This window comes from Cryptotermes secundus, unplaced genomic scaffold (assembly GCF_002891405.2).
Source record: "Cryptotermes secundus unplaced genomic scaffold, Csec_1.0 scaffold5, whole genome shotgun sequence".
In the NCBI taxonomy this organism is placed as follows: domain Eukaryota; kingdom Metazoa; phylum Arthropoda; class Insecta; order Blattodea; family Kalotermitidae; genus Cryptotermes; species Cryptotermes secundus.
In genome coordinates this window covers 1,852,748-1,874,354 of record NW_019724742.1, presented here as the reverse complement: position 1 = coordinate 1,874,354, position 21,607 = coordinate 1,852,748, and the positions used below count along the sequence as shown (strand labels likewise).

The 21,607-nt window shown below is 39.8% G+C and overlaps 1 protein-coding gene across 1 annotated transcript; it reads left to right on the top strand.

The window, feature by feature from the left end:
* Positions 1–10,209: 10,209 nt before the first annotated feature.
* Positions 10,210–19,093, top strand: LOC111862723 (copper transport protein ATOX1). The gene is made up of 3 exons (XM_023848351.2): positions 10,210–10,376; positions 10,458–10,533; positions 18,573–19,093. The coding sequence occupies exons 1-3, from the start codon at positions 10,365–10,367 to the stop codon at positions 18,707–18,709; spliced, it is 225 nt and encodes a 74-aa protein (XP_023704119.1). The 5' UTR covers positions 10,210–10,364; the 3' UTR covers positions 18,710–19,093.
* The last annotated feature ends 2,514 nt before the right edge of the window (positions 19,094–21,607 follow it).

Below are 21,607 nucleotides of genomic sequence, written 5' to 3'. Positions count from 1 at the left end.
AGAATGAGGAATGAGACAGTGCGAACCCATCAATATATGCTGCAATGTGTTTCAAGCGAAAGGCACCAAGTTACACATTTTCGATCTGAATACAGAGGAAAGAATCGTATACAAATTCTTAGTGGTAAATCTTGAAGTATAAATACCACTAAAAAACCTAGATCTAGGTGGGAACGTAATATTAAAATGGATCTCACAGAAGTAGAATGTAAGGTTGTGGACTGGATTCATCTCGCTCAGGATAAGAGACCAGTGGCAGGCTCTTGTGAACACAGCAATGAACTTGGGGTTTCATAGAATGCTGGGAATTTCGAGAGTAGCTGAGCAACTACTGGATTCTCAGGAAGGGCTCATATCCGTGGAGTTGTCTAATTAGTTAGTTAGCTAGACATAATTAGCAATAATATAACACAACGCTAGAGCCATAGGTGAAATAACCAGGAATATGTCGAAGGCAGATATCACTAGGAAAACCTAGAAGTAGATGGAAATATAATATTTAAATAGTTCTCGGAGAAATAGGATGTGAGAATGTGAACTGAATTCTCCTGGTACAGTATAGGGACCGGTGGTGGGCTCTTGTGAGCACAGCAGTGAATTTTTGGATTACATAGAATGGTGAGAATTTCGAGAGTAGCTGAGCAACTACTGGATTCTCAGGAAAGACTCAGATCCGTGGAGTTGTCTAATTAGTTAGTTAGCTAAATATAATTAGCAAAAACGCAACATAACTCTAGAACTATAGCAGAAATAGACAGGAATATGCTGAAGGCCAAGACGACTAGGAAAACCTAAAAGTAGACGGAAAGATAATATTAAAATAATTCTCAGAGAAATTGTATGTGAGAATATGAACTGGATTCGTCTGGCTCAGGATAGGGACCGGTGGCGGACTTTTGTGAACACGGTAATGAACCTTTCTGATTCCGTAAAGTGGTGGAAATTTCTTGAGTGGCTGAGCAACTACTGGCTTTTCAGGAAGGGCTCGGCTCCATGGGGTCAGTTTTGCAGTTAGGTGGAGAGATACAGTAGCAATAACATGCCCAAGACAGCACTAGAACTGTAGGTTAATGTGGAGGATGTCGCTGAAAGCAGGCCCTCTGATAAGATTGAACTCGCATCTGAAATATGAGCCTGAAGAAACAAGGCTCTTATGCAGAACTGAAACATTCTTTCTTGCAGTGCCTGTAACAGGCCGTGTTCTGGAAGAGCAGTGACGATATAGTGAGATGAGATGTTTTTGATGACTTCAGGGGATGGGGAAGGAAGCTGCCGTGGCCAGTTCAAGCTGTGTCGGTTTAAGCTCTATAGTTACTTCAAAACACAAAATTCGATTCCATAACTGGTATTTTCATAATAATTTACTGCTTCCTTTAAAGTAATCGAAACTGTTTTGGTTGGCCTTGAACTATTACGTCGTTAATGTTAAAATGGCGCAATACAAAGGTAAGGTCTCCAATGACAAAATATGATATAAAAATGGCTACATCCGGACCGTGCCAAAGGCACTGCTTTAACTAAATATTTCGTAAGTATTAAAATACAATACTTCTGACCATCAGCAAGCAAATTCTGATGTAAAAATCTATAAAATAAATTACTATCCACTATACAAAGTAACGTAATTATTAATTCCTAATATTAAGCTTGTAATTTAGATTTATTCTACAAAGCTCCTCACGGCGCCTAAAGCCCCGGAAATCCAAAATGGCTACAAGCAAATGCAGTCAACACTCCATCTTAGTACGATTATGCGAACACGTAATTACGAATTATACAGTACATGGAAAACAGTGGATTCGTTATGACTCTAAAACTTTGCAAACGAATGCTTCTGACCTTATAAATAACTTGTTATTTTTAGAACACCGCAAATATTTAAGTTTTTGCCTCATCAAAAAACCGCCAAATTGACAGCCAAATTTGCAACTTCTTCACACTAATTAACTTGCGTAAATAATAATTATGCATTTACTAATCATGATATATGCGATTTAAATCGAAATTTTAATGCAAAAATGTGGGAGACTCTTGCAAAATGTGTAATTCTCACTTCCCTGCTATTACAAACAACCTACTTCGTGAAGTATGAAGACTTGCTGTTCACCAACTAATGCAAGGTGCTTTCTGAATATTTCTGTAGTGCATTTAGCTCAACTCAATTAATACAAAGCCACAAATACTTGCAAATCATGTAATTAACACAACTCACGGGAATGCACGCTGTCCTAGTTGCACAAGATTTGCGCGCGAAACTGCAGAATCGGAGCACACGCTTATCACATCCTCACTCCCCCACACGTAACAGCTCTCTGACCGGTCTCAAGGACACGTCATACTTAATAAGGGAGGGGGTTTCAAGATGTCGCTCTTATCCATAGTCCTACTACATAATATTTCATGTATTACGTTCGAAGATCGAATTAAGCAATATTACGCACAGAGTTTCTGCTTATTTTTTTTTTGCGAAACCTCGTCTGTATTGGATTTAAAAATTTAAAAATATAGAATGTAATTACTGTTCGGTTACGTCTCGTTTCCCTCGCCCGGTGAAGAGCACAGGTGTTTGGAAAAAAAAAAGCGAGGGAATTTTCGACGCGGGAGAGATAAATGAATAAGATAATGACAGGCTTATCATTTTACAATTCTTTCACTACGTTCTCGAGCTGATTGTTAAAAATGGAAATAACGAAAAATTTACTTCCGCGTCGTAAGTTGTACGCTCTGGACATGTATAGTGGCGTGGAGGTAATTCACGAAGTACACGAAGGGGAGTGACAAGCCCCTCTAAGAAAGGACCGTAATTTTTTAATTCGCTTAGTGGGGCATGGAGTCCAACTGTGTCCACTCGGCACGGCGGCCACTGATTGGCCTATTGTAGCCTGCCTCGGGTGATTATGATTATGGAGAAGTTGGTGGAATGAAGATTGGCAGGGGAAACCGAAGTCCTCGGAGAAAACCCGCCCCAGCGCCACTTTGTCCACCACAAATCCCACTTGACCAGACCCGGGATCGAACCCTGGCCTCCACGGTGGGAAGCCAGCGACTAACTGCTTGAGCTATGACGCGGCCAAGAAAGGACCTTACAATACTCATTTTGTGCCCCTACATCCGACAGACTTATGGAGGTGAATTGAAAGAGAAAATGTTTGTTCTGCTGGTGATCGAACCCCGGTTTTCTAGTCCCATGGCCTGTCATGTTACTGACAGGGCTATACCAGCTTATCAGAGCTGACGTTAGAACAACGCAGTTAAATAGGGAGCACGTAACACTCATGAAAAGTAAATTAATGTATACAAAATTATGGGTCAAATTCGTCATGCAAGAAAGGGCAATAGGGAGACTCGGAAGATAATATTAAAATAGATAATGAAGAATGCCGTCTTATAGGTTGTGGAGTCGTGTAGATCTTGTATGAACTGACGTTTCGGAAGAACGTATCACCTCCATTTTCTTTGTAGAACAACCAGCGTGAGCATGTGGCTGTAGACTTGTTCCTCGCTCTCAGATTTTTCTGCCATGAAGATGGAGGCGATACGTTCCTCTGAAACGTCGGTTTACACAATATCTACACGGGGCCACATTCCAGAAGACGGCATTCTTCATAGTCAACGCCGTGAAAACCTCAGATATTACTTAAAATATAGAGTCGAGTTGTTGAATTCCTCATTAATTCATTTATTTTCTGGTTTACTCTCTGAAGCATAGGACATTCGTGAAAGGCGTCGTTTCAGCTCAGTTTCTCAATATTTATACCGTTGGTGGGACTCCTTGGACGGGGGATCAGCCTGTCACAAGGCCCTCTTCCTGCACAGGACAACGCAAACACAGAATAAACGTAGACAAACATCCATACCTCGAGCGGGAATCGAACCCACAATTCCAGTGTTTGAGCAGGCGAAGACAGTTCATGCCTTAGACCACGTGACCACTGTGATTGGCGTTGATTTCCCGAGTTTTAAAGAAATCATAAACTGTTAGTTAAAGTGTTCTTAATCACGCATATATTCGAAAAGGATAACAAGTGGCAGATATATTACCATAACTTCACTAACTGTCTGTACGGCTTTAAAACGTGGCTTCTGCTTCAAGGGAAGAGAATTAATTACAAGCGTTTGAAAGCTTCGTGTTCAGGAAAATATGTGGCTCTGAGAAGGGTTAAAGCTTGAGAAAATTGAAGGTTATTATGAGTCGTCTAGTTTTTATACGTTATGATTGACTGGGCACGTAGCTTGGATGGAAGGAATTAGAGATACAGGATTTTGTAGGAAAATGTAATGGAAAGCAAGTTGTTGGAAGATCTAAAATTCGATGGGAGAAATGATAACCTGGTTCTTAAAGGAATGGTTGTTAAAACGTCGGGCCCTTCTACCAGAATGAACTAAACTCTTTAAAGCGCGTCTACATTACTCGTGCTCGTGCTCGTGCTCGTTTGACTCGCCATGCTCACGAGTAATGTGGACGATATGACAAGTCACGAGACAAGCAAATTTTTAATTTTTAATTTAAAAACTATAGCCAATAAATTAAAATACGACTACAGCCTATACACACGGATCCTCACGCGCCGAAGCCTGGCGAGCAACTGAAGTAGTGTGGACGAAGATTTACGAGCACAAGTAAAAGCCAGACGAGTCTCCCGACGAGCACAAGCCTGGCGAGCAAGAGCACGAGCACGAACACGAGCACGAATAATGTGGACGCGCCTTAACTATACTTCGTTTCAGGTACTTGTCACAGTGTCAAATGGGTCACTAGTCTAATGGGCACATAAAAAAGTCCGCGCCCCGATCTGGGGACCGGCTGCCACCTCCTGATAATAAGACATAATTAGCTCTCTGCTGGGAACTTGATGTCATAAATCATGGCAAAGTTATTTAACGACACTTTTCTAACTGCGTACGTTGTCTAGGTTAGATTGCTAATGGGATTGTGACCGGCTAATTGGAAACATGTGGAAGGGGGTGCGGCACATTTTAAGCCATTACTCCTATAGTCCATTTGCGGAGACGAGACAGTCAGCGTAAACAAAGCAAGCCCCGAGTCGCCACAGCTGACAGCAAGGAGTGGACAAAGCGCGCAGTTATTCAGTGTACTCACTGCATTCGAACGCACGTTAACCTGCATTCAGACTGAAGAGTGAACTTTGGACGCCCCTGAACGAAACGCGCATCACGTGATCGCTGCATGATTTCATTCAAAGAGCGAAGTAGACACCGCGTGCATTTGTTTACGAGGACTCTCTCGTCTCCGCGAATGGACTGTAATTCTGCCTGAAGGAACTGAGGAAAATGACGAAACAAATCCTGTCACTATCTTCTTGCGTAAGTTCAAACTGGATATCTCTGTCTATTTTCAGGCCGACAGACGTAACGTTCCCTAACAACTGGCAGGACAGCCGGTGTGCAAGCCCCGCTGTGGACAGAGTGTCGCTCTTCACTATGCCCGGCTGTTGTCAAATGGGTACCGGGTGTAGTGATTAGCAGGCTTGTTTCGTATCCGTGAAGTCACGAGCTCTAGCCTCGGCTATGCTGATTGAGTGGTGTCCCTTGGTCGCTTGACTCGAACGCCTTAAGTAGGCCACGACCTTGCGACATACTCTCATATCACTCGCAATCATCCTCCCAAAAGAAAGTGCAAAACATATGAAGACGGCAAGTAACTAGACCACAGCGTCAGGTGTAGTGGAGTAAAGAGACATACTCGTACATATATTTCGTTGGAGATGAAGGGCCGGAGCCTGAAGCTGACCACTTAGCCTCAATATGTGTATGTTGTGATGAAGAATGAATGGAGTTTTGCCTTTACGTTCTCTATACGCCTTCATGCCCTGATTTGTAGTTCACGAATGTTCAAGGGTGCTTTAGTAATATAGTATCTGTCTGTAACATATTTTAATAGCTTTATGCTCTCATAATTAGTACGAAACTTTATTAGATAAATCTTTCCTTTATTAGTAATGGTCTAGTTGATGAAGTGAGGACCGAGCAAGGTGGCTCAGTCGGTAACGCTTCTGATTTGTATTCGGGAGGTGCTCGTTTCGAATTGGGGCCGGAACATTGCCTATCCTGAAGTAAAAGTTTCTTGGATTTCCTCAGTCCCTCCATGAAAATTCCGGTTTTGCAACTGTAATCTTTTTCAAATCACGAATCGATATAATTCTGAGTTTTTTATTGCTAGTGGGGTGGGACTAAGTCCCTTGTACTGCGGCCACTTCTGGCCTATTGTACCATCCCCAGATGGTAGGTGAGGGTGATTGTGGAGCGATTGGTGGAATGGAGATTGGCAGGGGAAACCGAAGTACTCGGAGAAAACCTGCTCCAGCGCCACTTTGTCCACCACAAATCCCACTTGACCAGACCCGGGATCGAACCCGGGCCGCCGCGGTGGGAAGCCAGCGACTAACCGCTTGAGCTATGTCGCAGCCTAATTCTGAGTTACTAGTGGCTTCATTTAACAAATCACAAATAAATGAACTAAAAATAAACTAGCCACGATAGGAGCGACACACATATAGACACGCAGACTGGTGGGATTTATGAAGTACGCCGCTGAAATGAGATCACGTGCCTTGATATACACACCAGGTTTCATAAACAATGGTTCGGCCATTCAGAAGATGGTGGGGACGGGGATACACAGACAGCATGGAGACAACATAGCCTACATTTAATTTTTTTCCAAAATAAGGAAAGTAGGCTAAAAAGGGGCAGTGTCTAGTGTCGTCTCAGGATCCATCCGCCACTGGACGTACTCTTGCATAGAAACAAATCAAGTTACAGCGAACTAAGCAGAGCGAGCAAGTGACGAGCCCAGCTGCAGGTGTACAACCCTCCCTCCATGCTCTCGCCCTGATGCAAGCCGTGTGTGAGCTTATCGCTAGTCTATACGTTTCTTTAGATCAAATAACATGCAGCAGCGCTGTGAGACGCACAAACCCTACGAAGTCAGATTTTGTCCAGGGAGTTGGAACGTGGGAACAGGTTTAAGGAAATCTCCCATGAAGAAATCATATCGCATTTAATTACCAACTGTTGAACTCCGTTTGATGGGGTGACCTATACGAATGAACTTCAAGTAGCTTACGATAATTCTCTCTTGTTTCTTTACTTTCTCTTTCTCTTTCTCCCTCCGTCCTTCATTCTTCGCCTTCTTAATGTTTCACGTTCGACGCCATGAAGTATACAGTATTCAGCGGTATTCAGTTCATGCCATGTATGCGGTAGGTATCTGCTTCGAATCCTCGGCGGACTACAGGCAATCCAGAGATTTCGTTCGATACAAGCTACGCGAAATCAAGTTTATATATGTATGTATAAAACACACGCATACATATATGTATATGACCACATGTCACAGTCTTCTTCCGGGACAGACTTCTCCAGAGTACCTATATGTCTAGGAGCCATTCCTAAAAGTATGAGTCGCAATAAAAGGCAAATTAATTCTGTTGAGAGAGGAGGCACGCGGTAGCGTGGTTGGTTCAGGCACTATACTATAAGCCGGAAGGTCGCGGGTTCGAGTACCGAAGAGTGGATTTTTTCATTTTACCTAATTCTTCCAGCCACACTCTGGTCCTGGGGTCGACTAGGCCTCTGACAGAAATGAGCACCAGGATTCTTCCGGGGGGGGGGGGTAGAGGGTCATCTGTGAGCCGATTGTCTAGAGGAAATGTGGAAGTCTCTTACAATTCTATGGGCCTTCACCTGCCTTCATGGTTCTTTACAGGGATAGCTTTACCTTTACCTTACCTCTGCTGAGGAATTCTCTCGTTTCAAAGCTTTCTTCCAAAGCAGGCAAGTGGATATACAGGGTGTTTCACGACTTTAGGGCATAACTGCAGGAGGTGATTTCTTAGGTTTTTTGTGATCAAAAAAGTTCATATAAACATGTGTCCGATTTGGACGGTTACGGAGTTATGACCGTTTTTTCATTCCCGTACACGCCCTCGTGTGAACCGCGTATGTCAGCTGGAGGATCGCTATTTTTAGCCAGCTACAAACAGAACGTTCTCGTTATCTCGACACTTGAGATGTACCTAAGGCGGGGAGGGTTGGTATGTCCGGCGCGGTTCACAACCGAGCGGCAGCCTGTGTTGTGGCCGGCGGTGGCATTTTCGAAAATCAGCTTTAAGCACCAATCAATTCAAATTAAAGGTAATTTCACGAAGTTAACTTTACATTCATACTTTAAATGTATCATGTATTATGCTGGTTTATTATTTTGTTCCGTTTATTGTCAGTAATCGTTACCTTTTATTCTGAGTTTAAAACGGTCATAACTCCGTAACCGTCCAAAATCGGACACATGTTATATGAACTTTTTTGATCACAAAGACCTGGGAAATCACCTCCTGTAGTTATGCCCTAAAGTCGTGAAACATCCTGTATATATCCGTGTCTGTGCCTTTCACCTACTATCATCCTCTAAACTGCTGGACAGATTTTATTGAAATTTGATATGAGGATATTTCAATAAAATTTACGATTCTCAGCCATAGGCTTATTGATCTATAATGAAATGTGATATAGACAAGGCTATGAACGGAATGTTCCATGCATCCAATTAGCGGAACTATTTCAATATGAAGGAATTGAAGAAAGGAATTATGAGGAGTGACAATAAGATGGACAAATGTAAGCGATGGAAAGGAATACCGAAGAGGGAAATGGAGGAGAAGAATGGAAAGAAGAACGGAATAACAGTGGCGAGGGCTAGTTCGGCCATTCAATTTCTTCTGTTCGCCCTGAATTATTTGCAACAATTTTTAAAACACTCTTAGGGCGAAGGCACACCAAGGAAACTGGCAACCGCAAAGCAACCGCAATTTCCGAGAATCGTAAGTAGACTGAGTTGAACACATGGAACTGAATGGAGAAGCGCAAAATGAGAAAACGGCAACGCAACTCGCGGAAAGACTGAGAAACTCAACTTCCAGGCAACGGAGCATGCCAGTCTTCTCACAATTGCGTTACTGCGTGGTTTCCTTGTGTCAGCTGTTCTATAACGCGCTTCGGTGATTCATTTGTTCCTTAAGATGGCACGAAAGGTTGACGAAGCTGATAATTTTGTTTTTGTGCAGTTAATTGAGCTTGCTTCATATGACCAACGCCCCCCAGACTATGCTAGGCAGGAAAATATAGATTTGGCTTGGGAAAGAATTTCTCATGAGACGAAGGAGTCTGGATCCCGTTTCAGTTCTTTCAAATCAAAATAAGCGCCTTAGTTCAAATTGTCATTTAAGAACGGATGCACCCAATGTTTTCTCTTCCTAATATTGGTTTTAAGCATCCTGTTGTATTAATATATCGTTTATTTCACATATATTTCCGTCTTAAATACAATTTCTTATACAGTCACCCTTTTTCCACATTACAAGGTTCGGCTGTATACAACTATCATTAGGTGTCTTCCATCTTGCTAAAACGGTTGCATTAAATGTCAAAATTTCGTATCGCGTGTGAACGCGATATTTCTTGATTAAAATAAATTGACTTTAATTAAATAAATTAAGTAACATCCCAGTATTTTTCTTACGGTCATCGTCCTCTCTTCTCACGCCGTCGCAACCGATCTCAACTACCACCATATTATGACAGTATCAGCATTATTATCTTCCATTATAGAAGGTAAGTGCACGAAATTAAAAAATACTATCATGCGTTACGTCGGACGAACATACCCACTTAGGATGTGAGCAACTAATCAAGCGTAAGTTTCCTCAGTGTGCGCCTACTAATCTGAAAACCAGTTTCCTGTTTGAAATTGGTGATTTTTCTCTGAAATTGCCGTTGCGTTGCAGTTGCCAGTTTCCTCGGTGTGTCCTCGCCCTAACCCTGACCGCTCACTTTGGTTTGCTACTCGTACTCATCCATGACTCCATGACGTCCATGACTAGTTTCCACATTCTAGGTTTGTTACCTGAATGGATATATGGAAAATAAATGAAATGAATGAATGTCTTGTATAATCACTTTCCAGACGTTCCAGACTGGGGTCGTCTCAAAATAGTTTCGATCGTTTCGACGTTGCCAGCTTAACCAAATGGAAAATATCTCGAACGAAAATGGTACTATGTAATCATAAAATGAAATGTATGATGTGATACGCGTAAAGAGAGAACTGGAATATGTTGCATTGCAGCTGCCACTACATATTCTTAGAAAATTTTTTCTCAATGTATAATGTTTTTGAGTACAATAATATATTACAGCTGTTGCAGAGCAATTGGTATGACAACTGCCGAGCGTAATACAGATCATACAGATTAGCCGATGCTGGCATATGTGTGGCAGATGGTACGGAAAGTTTGTTGTTGATATCAGCCGCATTAGCTTTTAACAGCTGTAGAAGAGTGGATGCAATGGCAGCTCAGGTAATACAACAGCTATTGTTAAGAATCAGAAACATATTACGTGAAGCCCAATTGCATGTATTTCATAAATTTTGTTTCTAGGTGCACGAGTTCAAAGTGGAGATGACGTGCAGTGGTTGTTCGTCAGCAGTGGAAAAAGTTCTTGGAAAACTGAAAGGTACGATGTTTGGAACTGCAGTGGGGTTATATAACTGCCAGTTATATTTTATTTTCTTATACCATAGTTGTATAGTTCAACTGCCCAGATTGACTGCAGTATGTACCAGTAGTGTTTCTGGCTGAAAGATAAGGTAAAGATGTCCCAGTTCTTAATTAATTAAGCATCATGCCATGAAGACATGGGGGAGTGGAGGTATAGTTCCACCATTCTTGACTTCAGATCTAGATGGAGGTGAGTGATAAACTTCATACCTGTGCCGCTTTACACCCAGGAAAAGCCCCCCCCCCCGCTACCCATTGGACAGGAGGCTGAGTCGCCCCAGAGTTGGTCCAGACTCTGTGGAGAAGAGAAAAATATTGTTTCTGCAAGGAATTAAACCCCAGTCATCCAGCCTGTAGCCCATTTCTATACTGACTGAGCTGTCTCAACTGCTGTGTTGATAGGTATTTGGGTGAGTGAATTCTGTTAAAGTGTCAGTCCCTCATGGCTTGTGAGAAGCACACTGCAAAACAGAAGCTTAGTATATGGTTTTTTTCCTTCCTGCACTAAACTCACTTGACTTTATCTTGCAGCACAAAGCCCAACCAGGAATATTCACTGGGGGATAAAAATTGTTCCAAAATTTAGTGTAGTATGAGGGTCCTATGCCATACTGAACATTTTATACCAGCATACATTTTTAAATAAACTACTTTCTTTGTGTATATTGACAGCCAAATTCACTGAAACTCAAATGTGTCATAATAAAAGCAGACAGCATGAAGTTCCAATGGGATCTGTGTATGCTCATATTTTTACATTGGTTTGTAGTGTAGCTCTGATATGGAATTTTTATGCAAGATGTTACTATACTCATAGTACATAAGTAACCAGGTATAATCAGAAGTGGATAACTTTTACAACATGAATTTTAATTTCTCTCATATCTGCCCTACTCACTGAATTTCTGTTCCTGTTACCTACTGAAATTTTATTATGCCAGTTGTTTAGAATATGCATGGTACATATGTCTTCCTTGCAGGAAATGAAAGAGCTCTATGAAATTAGTCCATAAGGCATTCATGCAAAAGTCACAGAATGTTTGCTTCCACTAGAGAACTAAAAAAGTTTTTGGATTATATGTCTGTTGGTGTTACCTAACCCAACATTAATGTGAAGAACAAAACTTAATGATAAGAGGGAATCAGTGTTATTCCAAGCTCATCAGTGTCCACAGCTCAGCATCCATCCTAATTACTCATTACTCTTAAACCTGACCATCAACTCATCCATGTAACAGTGATACAGAGTTTATGCAGTTTTGAAACAGTTCCTTTAAATTCTTTATTTATGGTTACTTTTTATGATCAGTGTAGCTTAGACTGCGTGGCACCAAATGGTAAAGAATTGGAAAGGATGCAATAGGAAACAGCCATGGCCCAATTTGAAGAACTGCCCCACATTTGACTGGAGGGATTGAGGAAAACCACAAGATCATCAATCATTATAGCCTGTATCCTTGCCAAGATTTGAACCACATGCCTTTCACACAAATTAAAAGTGTTACTATGTGATCCACTTTGCTCAGTAAAACATACCATTAATGACAGGCAATTGCTGAGTCCACCTGAGGCCATTTTGCACAGTTTTAGCTATGTATATATTATGAACGCATGAGATATTCCACACACATGCCTTGGTGGCAAAAGATGTAACTCATATTTAATGATATAAATCCTTACCGACGACAACTTTTGACAGACATTTTTATTGGAATTAGTCAAACATAATCACCTTATTCAGCTAGTTACAAGAGTGCTGTGTAACATAACATTTAAACACACTGAATGTCAGTGCCATAGTTTAATTTCTTCATACCTTCCAGGTTGCAGGTGCAAATCTTGGTCCACTGAGCAGCTACTCAGATTTTTTTTTGTGTTTTTCTTCAGTCACTCTAGTAAAACACCTGGATAATAATTACTGCTCCTTTCCACACACTGTCCAATTCATTATTCACTCATAATTCTACTGTCTTACACTGTTTCATCACAGCCTATGTCAGCATCATTGAATCTCTTATATTTGCCTGTAAGAAGACTGTCCATTTCTTCTTCACAATTTTCCTGTGTTACACCTGTTTCAACTACATTTGGCTTGAGGACCCTCCTGGAGAGGTTTTAGACACTTCCACACTCCTCGCAGAACTTCAGAAACCCCCAAATTACAGTCTTTTGTGTATTGCTCAAGAACTATTGTCCTAACTAACTGACTGACTCCATGGAGTTGAGCCCTTCTTTAGAAGCCACCATTTATGCAGCTACTCAAGAATTTCCCAACATTTTATGGACCCAGAGGTTCATTTCCATGTTCACAAGAGACCTCCACTGATCGCTAACCTGGTGGATACTGTTTAGGTGTGCATTCAGTTCACAATGGAGACTAAAACTGAGGGCCACCTCCTCTTCCTGGATATAGATATTTACAGGAGACCCAACGGTTCTCTGGGCCAAAACCGCAAATCCACCCATACAAACCTCTACCTTAATGCTGCATCCCACCACCACCCTTCCAACAAGCAAGCTGCACTTTCCACATTGGTGCACAGGGCTAGAGCACTGTGTGATCAAGACAGCCTACATGCGGAGTTGGTGCTCCTGAGGGATGTATTCAAGAAGAACGGATACAACAACCGGCGGATCCGCAGAGTTCTCAACCGTCAGCCCAACATCAGCCGGCCTGAAGATAAACCGGGCTCAGTCGCTTTCCTGCCCTATGTTGGGTCTATATTCAATGGTATGAGCAGAGTTCTGTCCTGGCACAACATCAGATCAGTGGATCTGCCTCCAAACAAATTATCCAGTTTCCTCCGGCCAGTCAAAGATAGCCTGGGACTAAGGACACCGGGTGTATACAGTATCCCATGCGAGTCCTGCAAGGTCTATATTGGGCAGATGGGCTACTCCGTGGACATGAGGTTGAAGGAGCACCAGCAGCACATCTGTCTCGAACATCCGGACAAGTCAGCTGTAGCTGAACACAGCATCAATTTGGGACACCTCATTCAGCTTCAGAATACCTCCATCCTTGCCACCAAGACCCGATATATAGAGGATCATTAGGGAAGCCATTGAGATTGAACTCCATCCCGACAGTATGAACAGAGAAGGGGGTTTTGTCTCAGCAAGTCATGAAAGCCTCTCATCTGTTCCCTAAAACCCCCCCTTGGGACATGACGCCAGATCCTCAAGTCCACACAGTCCATGACTGACCCACATAGCAAACCCCTTCAGCTTAAGGGTTAATGCCCTCCAATTAACCTTGCCTTTCTCCCCCAACACAATATCCTATACCTGCTCTAACCTTGCTACAGTTTCCTAGACCCTTCCCTTCTCCCTCTCCACTGATTTCCCATGTAGACTTGTCCCTTCCTTTCCTGCTCTCATATAGCTGAGTTTATTTCAAACATTAGTCTGCTTGCACCTGTTCTCACTGTCTCTTCGCTTGTGGATTTTCTTATTTTTCCTTCTACCCTGAAGATGGAGGTGATACGTTCCTCCGAAACGTCGGTTAACACCACATCTACACAGTGCCACATCCCAGAAGATCTTCAAGGCTTCACTTGCTGTATCTTGTATCTGTTATAATTTTTAAGATTTTTGTTTTCGGTTTTCCAGAAATACTTGTGTCGTATGAAAGGTATCCAAAATAAAATAATTACATCTTAGAAAGCATTTATTGTACACATTTATGGGTTACACCATTACAGAGGGAAACTATCAGAGTTTTTTCTGATATATAACTTTCTCAGTAAATTTCAATGTGGGCTCCCTTGGTGACATGACAGATCTCCAGATGATATTCAACTTTGTTCCACATTGCTTGAAGCATGTTTGGTGTTACCATAACCACAGCATCTCTTATGTGGGCTTTCAGGTGTTGAAGGTCATTGTCACCAATTTTCCCATCCAGAATGGTCTAAAACAAGGAGATGCTTATTGCCACTTTTTCAACTTTGCTTTAGAATATGCCATTAGGAAGGTCCAGGAGGCCAGGTGGGACTGAAATTAAATGGGACACATCAGTTGTTGGTCTATGCTGATGATGTGAATCTACTGGATGATAACGTAGATACCATAAAGAAAAACACACAGACTTTGGTCTAGAAGTAAACATAGAGAAAACTAAGTATATGTTGCTGTCTTGTTACCAAAATGCAGGGCGAAATCATGACATAAAGGTATGTGACAGATGCTTTGAAAATGTGGCACAGTTCAGATATTTGGGAATGATGATAACAAATCAAAACCTGATTCAGGAGGAAATTAAGAGGCGATTGAACTCTGGTAATGCTTGCTACCATTCAGTCAAGAGCCTTTTGTCTTCTCATCTGCTGTTCAAAAACATAAAAATTAGAATATACAAAACTATAATTTTGCCTGTGGTTCTGTATGAATGTGAAACATGGTCTCTGACATTGAGGGAGGAACATAGACTGAGTGTGTTTGAGAACAGGGTGTTGAGAATATTTGGAACGAAGAGAGATGAAATGACAGGAGGTTGGAGAAAACTGCATAATGAGTTCCATAACTTCAACTCTTCTCCAAGTATAATTAGAATTATGATGAGATGGGCAGGGCATGTAGCATGAATGTGGAGAAGAGGGATGCATATAGGATATTGGTGGGAAAGCCAGAAGGAAAGAGACCACTGGGAAGACCATGGTGTAGGTGGGTGGATAAATATTAAAATGGATCTTAGAGAGATAGGTTGGATGGTATGGATTAGATTTAGCTGGCTCAGGATAGAGATCGGTGGAGGGCTGTTTTGAACAGAGTAATGACCCTTCACGTTCCATGAAATGCTGGGAAGTTCTTGAGTAGCTTCACAATTGGCATCTTCCTAAGAAGGGCTCAGCTCCATGAGTGAGTGAACTCCTATGCTCCAGTTTTACTGGTGAATATTTGGTTAGATTGCGATAGATGTAATTTTTATGGAAAGTGACATAAGTTTCCTTGCAAGCCTATCCACTGGAACACAATATTTTTAGTCTGTTGTAATTTTTATGCAGTGTAAAGCGGTTCAAAAGAGAATAATCCTGGAATTCAGATGAATTTTGTCTAACTGTAGTTGTGAATCAGAAGTACAGTTTATCATGAAATTATACTGATAACTGTGTTCTAATATTAAAGACTTGTGACAGAGGTCATGTTTTACCCTCTAAAGACATCATTGTAACTGTGTTTGTTATCTGTATACAAAAATGTTTACATCATTTTCAGATGGGAAGGAGAGGCCTGTTAGATAAAGCTAATTCTTATCACTAGTGATAAGGCCATAATGCTAACTTGAGGACTGTCTGTCTTCTTATGCTTCCATGATTGCAACTGTAATTTTGCTATGGTGTAAATACATATTGTAGTTTGTTTCAAAGAGAAGAAGTAGACATTCCTTGAACTGATGAATTAACGTTTAAACAAGGTGCAACAATTTATTTCCAGGAATAGCCCTGTGAAAGCAAAATTTCCTTACCTGTGCACTAGCAGCTTCTCTCACCTTCGAAATACTCTCCTTGTGAAACTATGCGCTTTGTAAGATGATGATTACACCACCAACAGTCTTCAAAATTGTTTGCCAGAACACCCCGCAGTAACATTGTCATGTTGTGTTGGATGTCAGGAATGTTAGGACATATTTGTCCCATCAAGGCATTTTTTAAATTTGGAAAGAACCAAAAATCGCAAGGGGCTAAGTCAAGTGAATAAATTTGATGGTACATTTTTGTAATGGATTTCTTAGCCAGGAACTTGTGAACTCTTAACACAACAGGGGCATTGTCGCAGTTGTGAGTCCACTTGTCAGGCCAGAGTTCAAGTCTTTTCCTCTGAACAGATTCCTGTAACCTTTGTCAGCACTTCCAAATAATACTGTTAATTCACTGTTGTCCATGTGCAACAAATTGATAATGAAATATCCCCATGCGATCGAAGAAACACACAAGCATGTTCTTGAACTACGAGCAAGACATGAGTGCTTCTTTTGGCCAAGGTGAATTCTGTGTTTTCCACTGCATCTTCTGGCATTTCGTTTCTGGGTTGTATTGAAAACACCAAGTTTCATCACCAGTAATGACCCTATCAAACATCTCTGCATTTTGTAACAGATGAGATGAAATGTGAAGCTAACATTTCTTGTCATCTGTCAAGATTCGAGGCATGATCTTTGCGGACATTTTTCTCATTCCCAAATCCTCCATAATAATCTGTTGCACTGTTTCCATGTTCATATTCAATTCTTCTGCTATTAGTCTCACACCTAAAATTTGATTTGAGCGCACCATGGTTTGTACTTTGTCCACATTTGCATCTGTCCTTTGCATTTTTGCCTGCCCGCTTCTTGGGTCATCTTGCACATCTTGCCCTTCCTTGAACTGCGTATGCCATTCAAAAACACTAGATTTCTTCATAGTGTATTCACCATAAGCTACTATTAATAGGGCTAACATCTCACCAGCAGTTTTACGAATCTGCACATAAAACTTGACGTTTATCCACTGCTCCAGATTCTTGTCACTCATTTTTCCACCAACAGTATACGATAGTTCTTTGTGCTACTGATTTATCTAATATGACATTTCCACATCCTAAAGTGTTGGATTTTTATGAAATAATAGATGAGTAATGAAAATGAAAAAAGAGCTTGTACTGACGCCTGAAACCTTTGAGAGTTCTATAATATGATGTCTTGGTTCTTTTTTTTTTTGTAAACTGCGGGAGTTTTTGTTGTGTATATAGCTGATATGTTCTTTTTTTATTTGTTTTATATTATGAATGCCTCGACTTGTCACCCATTTTATACTGTGGATGAATTTTTTGTATATACTAGTTGGTAAGATTAATTGTATTCTGGTTCTATTCTTATGTCTTGACTTAGTTCTTTGTACTACTTATCTATCTAATATGACTTTTCCACATCCTAAAGTATTGGATTTTATGGAAATAATAGATGAGTCATGAGTTCTATACTGGGGGAGTTTTGTTGTATATATGGTTGATATGTTCTTTTATTTTGTTTTATATTATGAATGCCTTGACTTGTTCCTGTGGGAATGGAATGCTTGTTTTTTGATCTGTGACTCATTCTATATCCAGTGGTTGTTTCCCAGCCTGTATCTGGATCTGTTTTTTGAATTTGAAATAAATTGAATTGAATTGAATTGATGGACACATACTGCTTCCTCTGCTGCTTGGGAGCAAACAACTCATTTGGTCTGTGGCTCATGTAAACGCAGGTTGGAACATGCCCAAATGTGCTTGGGTACATGAGTTTGCCTGACTCAACACCCTGGCGACATGCTGCGGCCATTCCAGAAATTAAATTGTCGCACCTTATATATGGTTCAGATTACAGTCAAGTGGTTTGTAATACTGTGTAGTCTTGTAGGCAGACACCAGTATCTTGGAGGAACATATTGCCTCCAGCTTCCTGGTCGAAATGTTAAAGGTGAGGAAATGGTCCATTTAAATGTGTGACTCATGATGTGGGATAAGGAAATTGGACCTAATTCAGGCCAATGGAATTGGTTGGTTTGGTGAAAACATATTGGTACCCTGCAAAGGACCATTTTCCTGCATACTGTTCCCACTGACGTAGACAAGGTTTTATTTAATTACTTTCTTCTGTGCATCTGAGCAACCCCCTCTGGTGCAACCTGTGTATATAATTGGACTCATTCCTCACCTTAGACACTTCAGCCTTCACCACCATTCCCATAGCTAATTTCCATGGCATCCATCTTAATGTTTTTCTGTATTTCCTTCTGGTTTTAAAGTTGACATTTTCGAAGAGGTTTCACCACCAGAGTCTGGGGATGTTTGTTCAACATGAAAGATTGAGTAGCATAGAGATGAACTTGGACAAGTTTGGTTTCCAAAATTTGGGTGTTTGGTGTTTGAAAATGATTTATATTTAGAAAGGAGGCTGATGCACTGTTCATAAGGTTTAAAATAACAAACATATCTATAATTCATGGAGGTTAAAATCTTTGTTTCTCTTTTAAGGCCAAGGTGTGGAAAAAGTGGACATCTCATTGGAAGATAAAATTGTACTTGTTACTTCTACATTATCAGCAGACCAGCTGCTGGAAACCATCAAGAAGACTGGAAAGGAAACTTCTTATGTTGGTGTGAAACAGTAACCAGATGGGTCATTTTACCACAACATTCCCGCTTTTAAAATTTAATATATTATCAACAAATATTTGTGTCCATCTTCAGCTTGTAAAATATAGTTGTCTCTAAACATGATCCGTATCCTGTTTGTTACCAACAGCATAAGACTGGCAGCTTATAACATCAAGAACGATAGTCATTTATTGTGATATAATGTACCGGTAAGCATGTTCATGTATGAAAAATTTATGTTTAGTTACAGTAAGAATTTCCCATAAAGTAATAATAATATATAGTTGTTTGGGGAAAAAGTATGTTTCTAATATTTAAACAAGGTGTATATGTGTATAACGTACTGTATATGTACAACTGTACTCAACAATTAAAGGCCGAAGTAATGACATGCTTAATATGTTCTAGATTATAGCACAGTATAATTGTTATAAAATAGGTGATCAAACATATTCATATGCGATCCAAGTGCACACGGCTGATTTTTCTCTCATTAATAGAATTGACGTTTATTAATTGTTTCCAAGTTTTACTGGGAAAAATTTTCTTGACTTGAAGAAGTAGCATAAAGCAAACTGGTGTAATTTTTTNGAACCCTTTAGGCCGTGGGCAAAGGATTCCCGAATGATTGTACTACATGTTATGACTTGTCCATGTGTTACTTTGTAACAGTTACGGATGTTAATAAAGATGAAGATGAAGAAGATGAAGATTAATATGTAACATGTGTTTTCAGTTAGCAGAAGAGCAGCAAGTGTGAAGAAGGCAAAATTTATTTGTTATTGCATTAGTTTTCTTCCTTATTTGTGATTACAATAGGCTAATTTATATCTCTTTGTTTATTCTAAAGAAATTCAGTAGTTGTGTTGCACCATAAGAATTCATTCTTAACAGCAGACATAATTCATAATTCATAATTTTATTTACATCCATAACTGTAAAATATACAATCGGATAAAGTCAAAGGGAATATATAGATTTAATAACAATCACACCTAACATAATCAAAGAATGCATAAATACTTAAATATATTATATAAAAAACCACCAGCACATGCATTAACAGACAATTACAGTCATTTAATTCAACATCTTACATATAAAAAAACTCCTGAAGAGAGTAGAAGGCATTATACAACAAATAACACTTCAATTTCCTCCTAAACACTTTAAAATCAGATACATTCTTTAACTCCATAGGAAGATTATTGTATAGTTTTATGCCCATGTTTATCACACTTCTCTTGCAACGATTTGTATTACAATGTTGGGCACACAGATTATGTTTATGCTTTGTATTGTAATTATGCACATCAGAGTTCAGAGTTGTATAGATTCTATTTTTTATGATAAAACATAAAATCTCCAGTATATACAAAGAAGTAACAGTTAAAATTTCTAACTCACCAAACAGCCTTCTGCAGGATGCCCGATTATCAACGCCCATAATGGCTCTTATGCATTTTTTTTGTACTTTAAAAACTGTATCTATCTCTTTACCTCCACCACCCCAAAACATAATACCATACTTAAATATGGATTCAAATTTAGTAAAATATACATTTCTTAATACCTGTAAACTAACAGAATTACGTAAGGATTTGATCAGATATAGAGCCTTGCTCAGCTTAAGGCAGATATATTGAGTGTGATTCAACCAGCTCAAATTTTCAGAGATATCAATACCCAAGAATTTCACCGAAGATGAATATACTAATTCCCTATTGAATAAACGTATGACCGGTCTGTTCCTAGAAGTAGATCCTTTTCCATGGAAAAATAATACTTTGGTCTTGTCAGTGTTAACAAAAAGTTGATTCACATTAAACCAACTTTCTAGTTGATCAATAACCTTTTTGATTTTTATATTTAAAGAACTAAGAGAGTTATCAGTGAACAATATATTAGTGTCATCTGCAAATAGTACAACCTTAGCCTGAGGTATAGCATGTGGCAAATCATTAATGAATAATAAAAACAACAGAGGACCCAAAACAGATCCCTGCGGAACACCATGTTTAATTTCCTTAAGTGACGAGGTAAAGGACTTAGAATAACAGGATACATGGTCCTGGTGATAAATTTCTACATTAAAAATATATTGACTGGGGAATGTTCTTACACTTTATCAGCCAAAATCTGTTGCTTCTTGTAGTTGTGTTTGCTCAACTCTTAACATAAGGGAACTCAAAAACTATTGGAGAAGTAGCATTATCAAGCTAACATGTACAGAAATGCATTAAGATCTGCCCTATTGATTGGGGGTCTGTTATTAACTGTCTTGTGGTCCTGTTCAGAAGATAACATCAGATTTTATCCTTTTGTTTGTCAAAAAAGTAGTTGATTCTAGAGTGCCTAGAGCCAGTGCTTGAAATGACCTCTACCTGCTTATAATTGAAGCGTCAACAAGTTTGTCTCTCCGGTAGATGCCACTAGGATGCAAATAAAACAAGTGTGCATTCAAGTGTTATGGCCAGTAACAACTATTGTGTAGGAACATCGAGACATGCTACTAGGAGACAGAATAAAACATGAATGCCTAAGAACAATGTTTCTCAACTTTTATTTGTAAAGTGCCCCTTTAAAAATATTTTTCAAGTATCCCAGATACCTAAAATTTTCAAGCACAGATTTTTCTGCTATTGCAATACATTTGTTTAAATTATGTGATCATAACTTGTTGTTTGAAAGAAATTACATATAGGCAGTACTTGTGGTTGTAGTTATGATTGTGCAAAAAGGGTGCGACAGATTAGATGAACGTAAGTCAAATTTCTATTCTTAGATATACATACAGTGATCAATATAATTTTGAGAACTGTAAGTAATTTTTTTTAATATGAGCTTGTTTGAACGAAACATTTTCAGGCCTAGGTTCTGCACTGCTGATGGCCCGAATTAAATATTTTCCG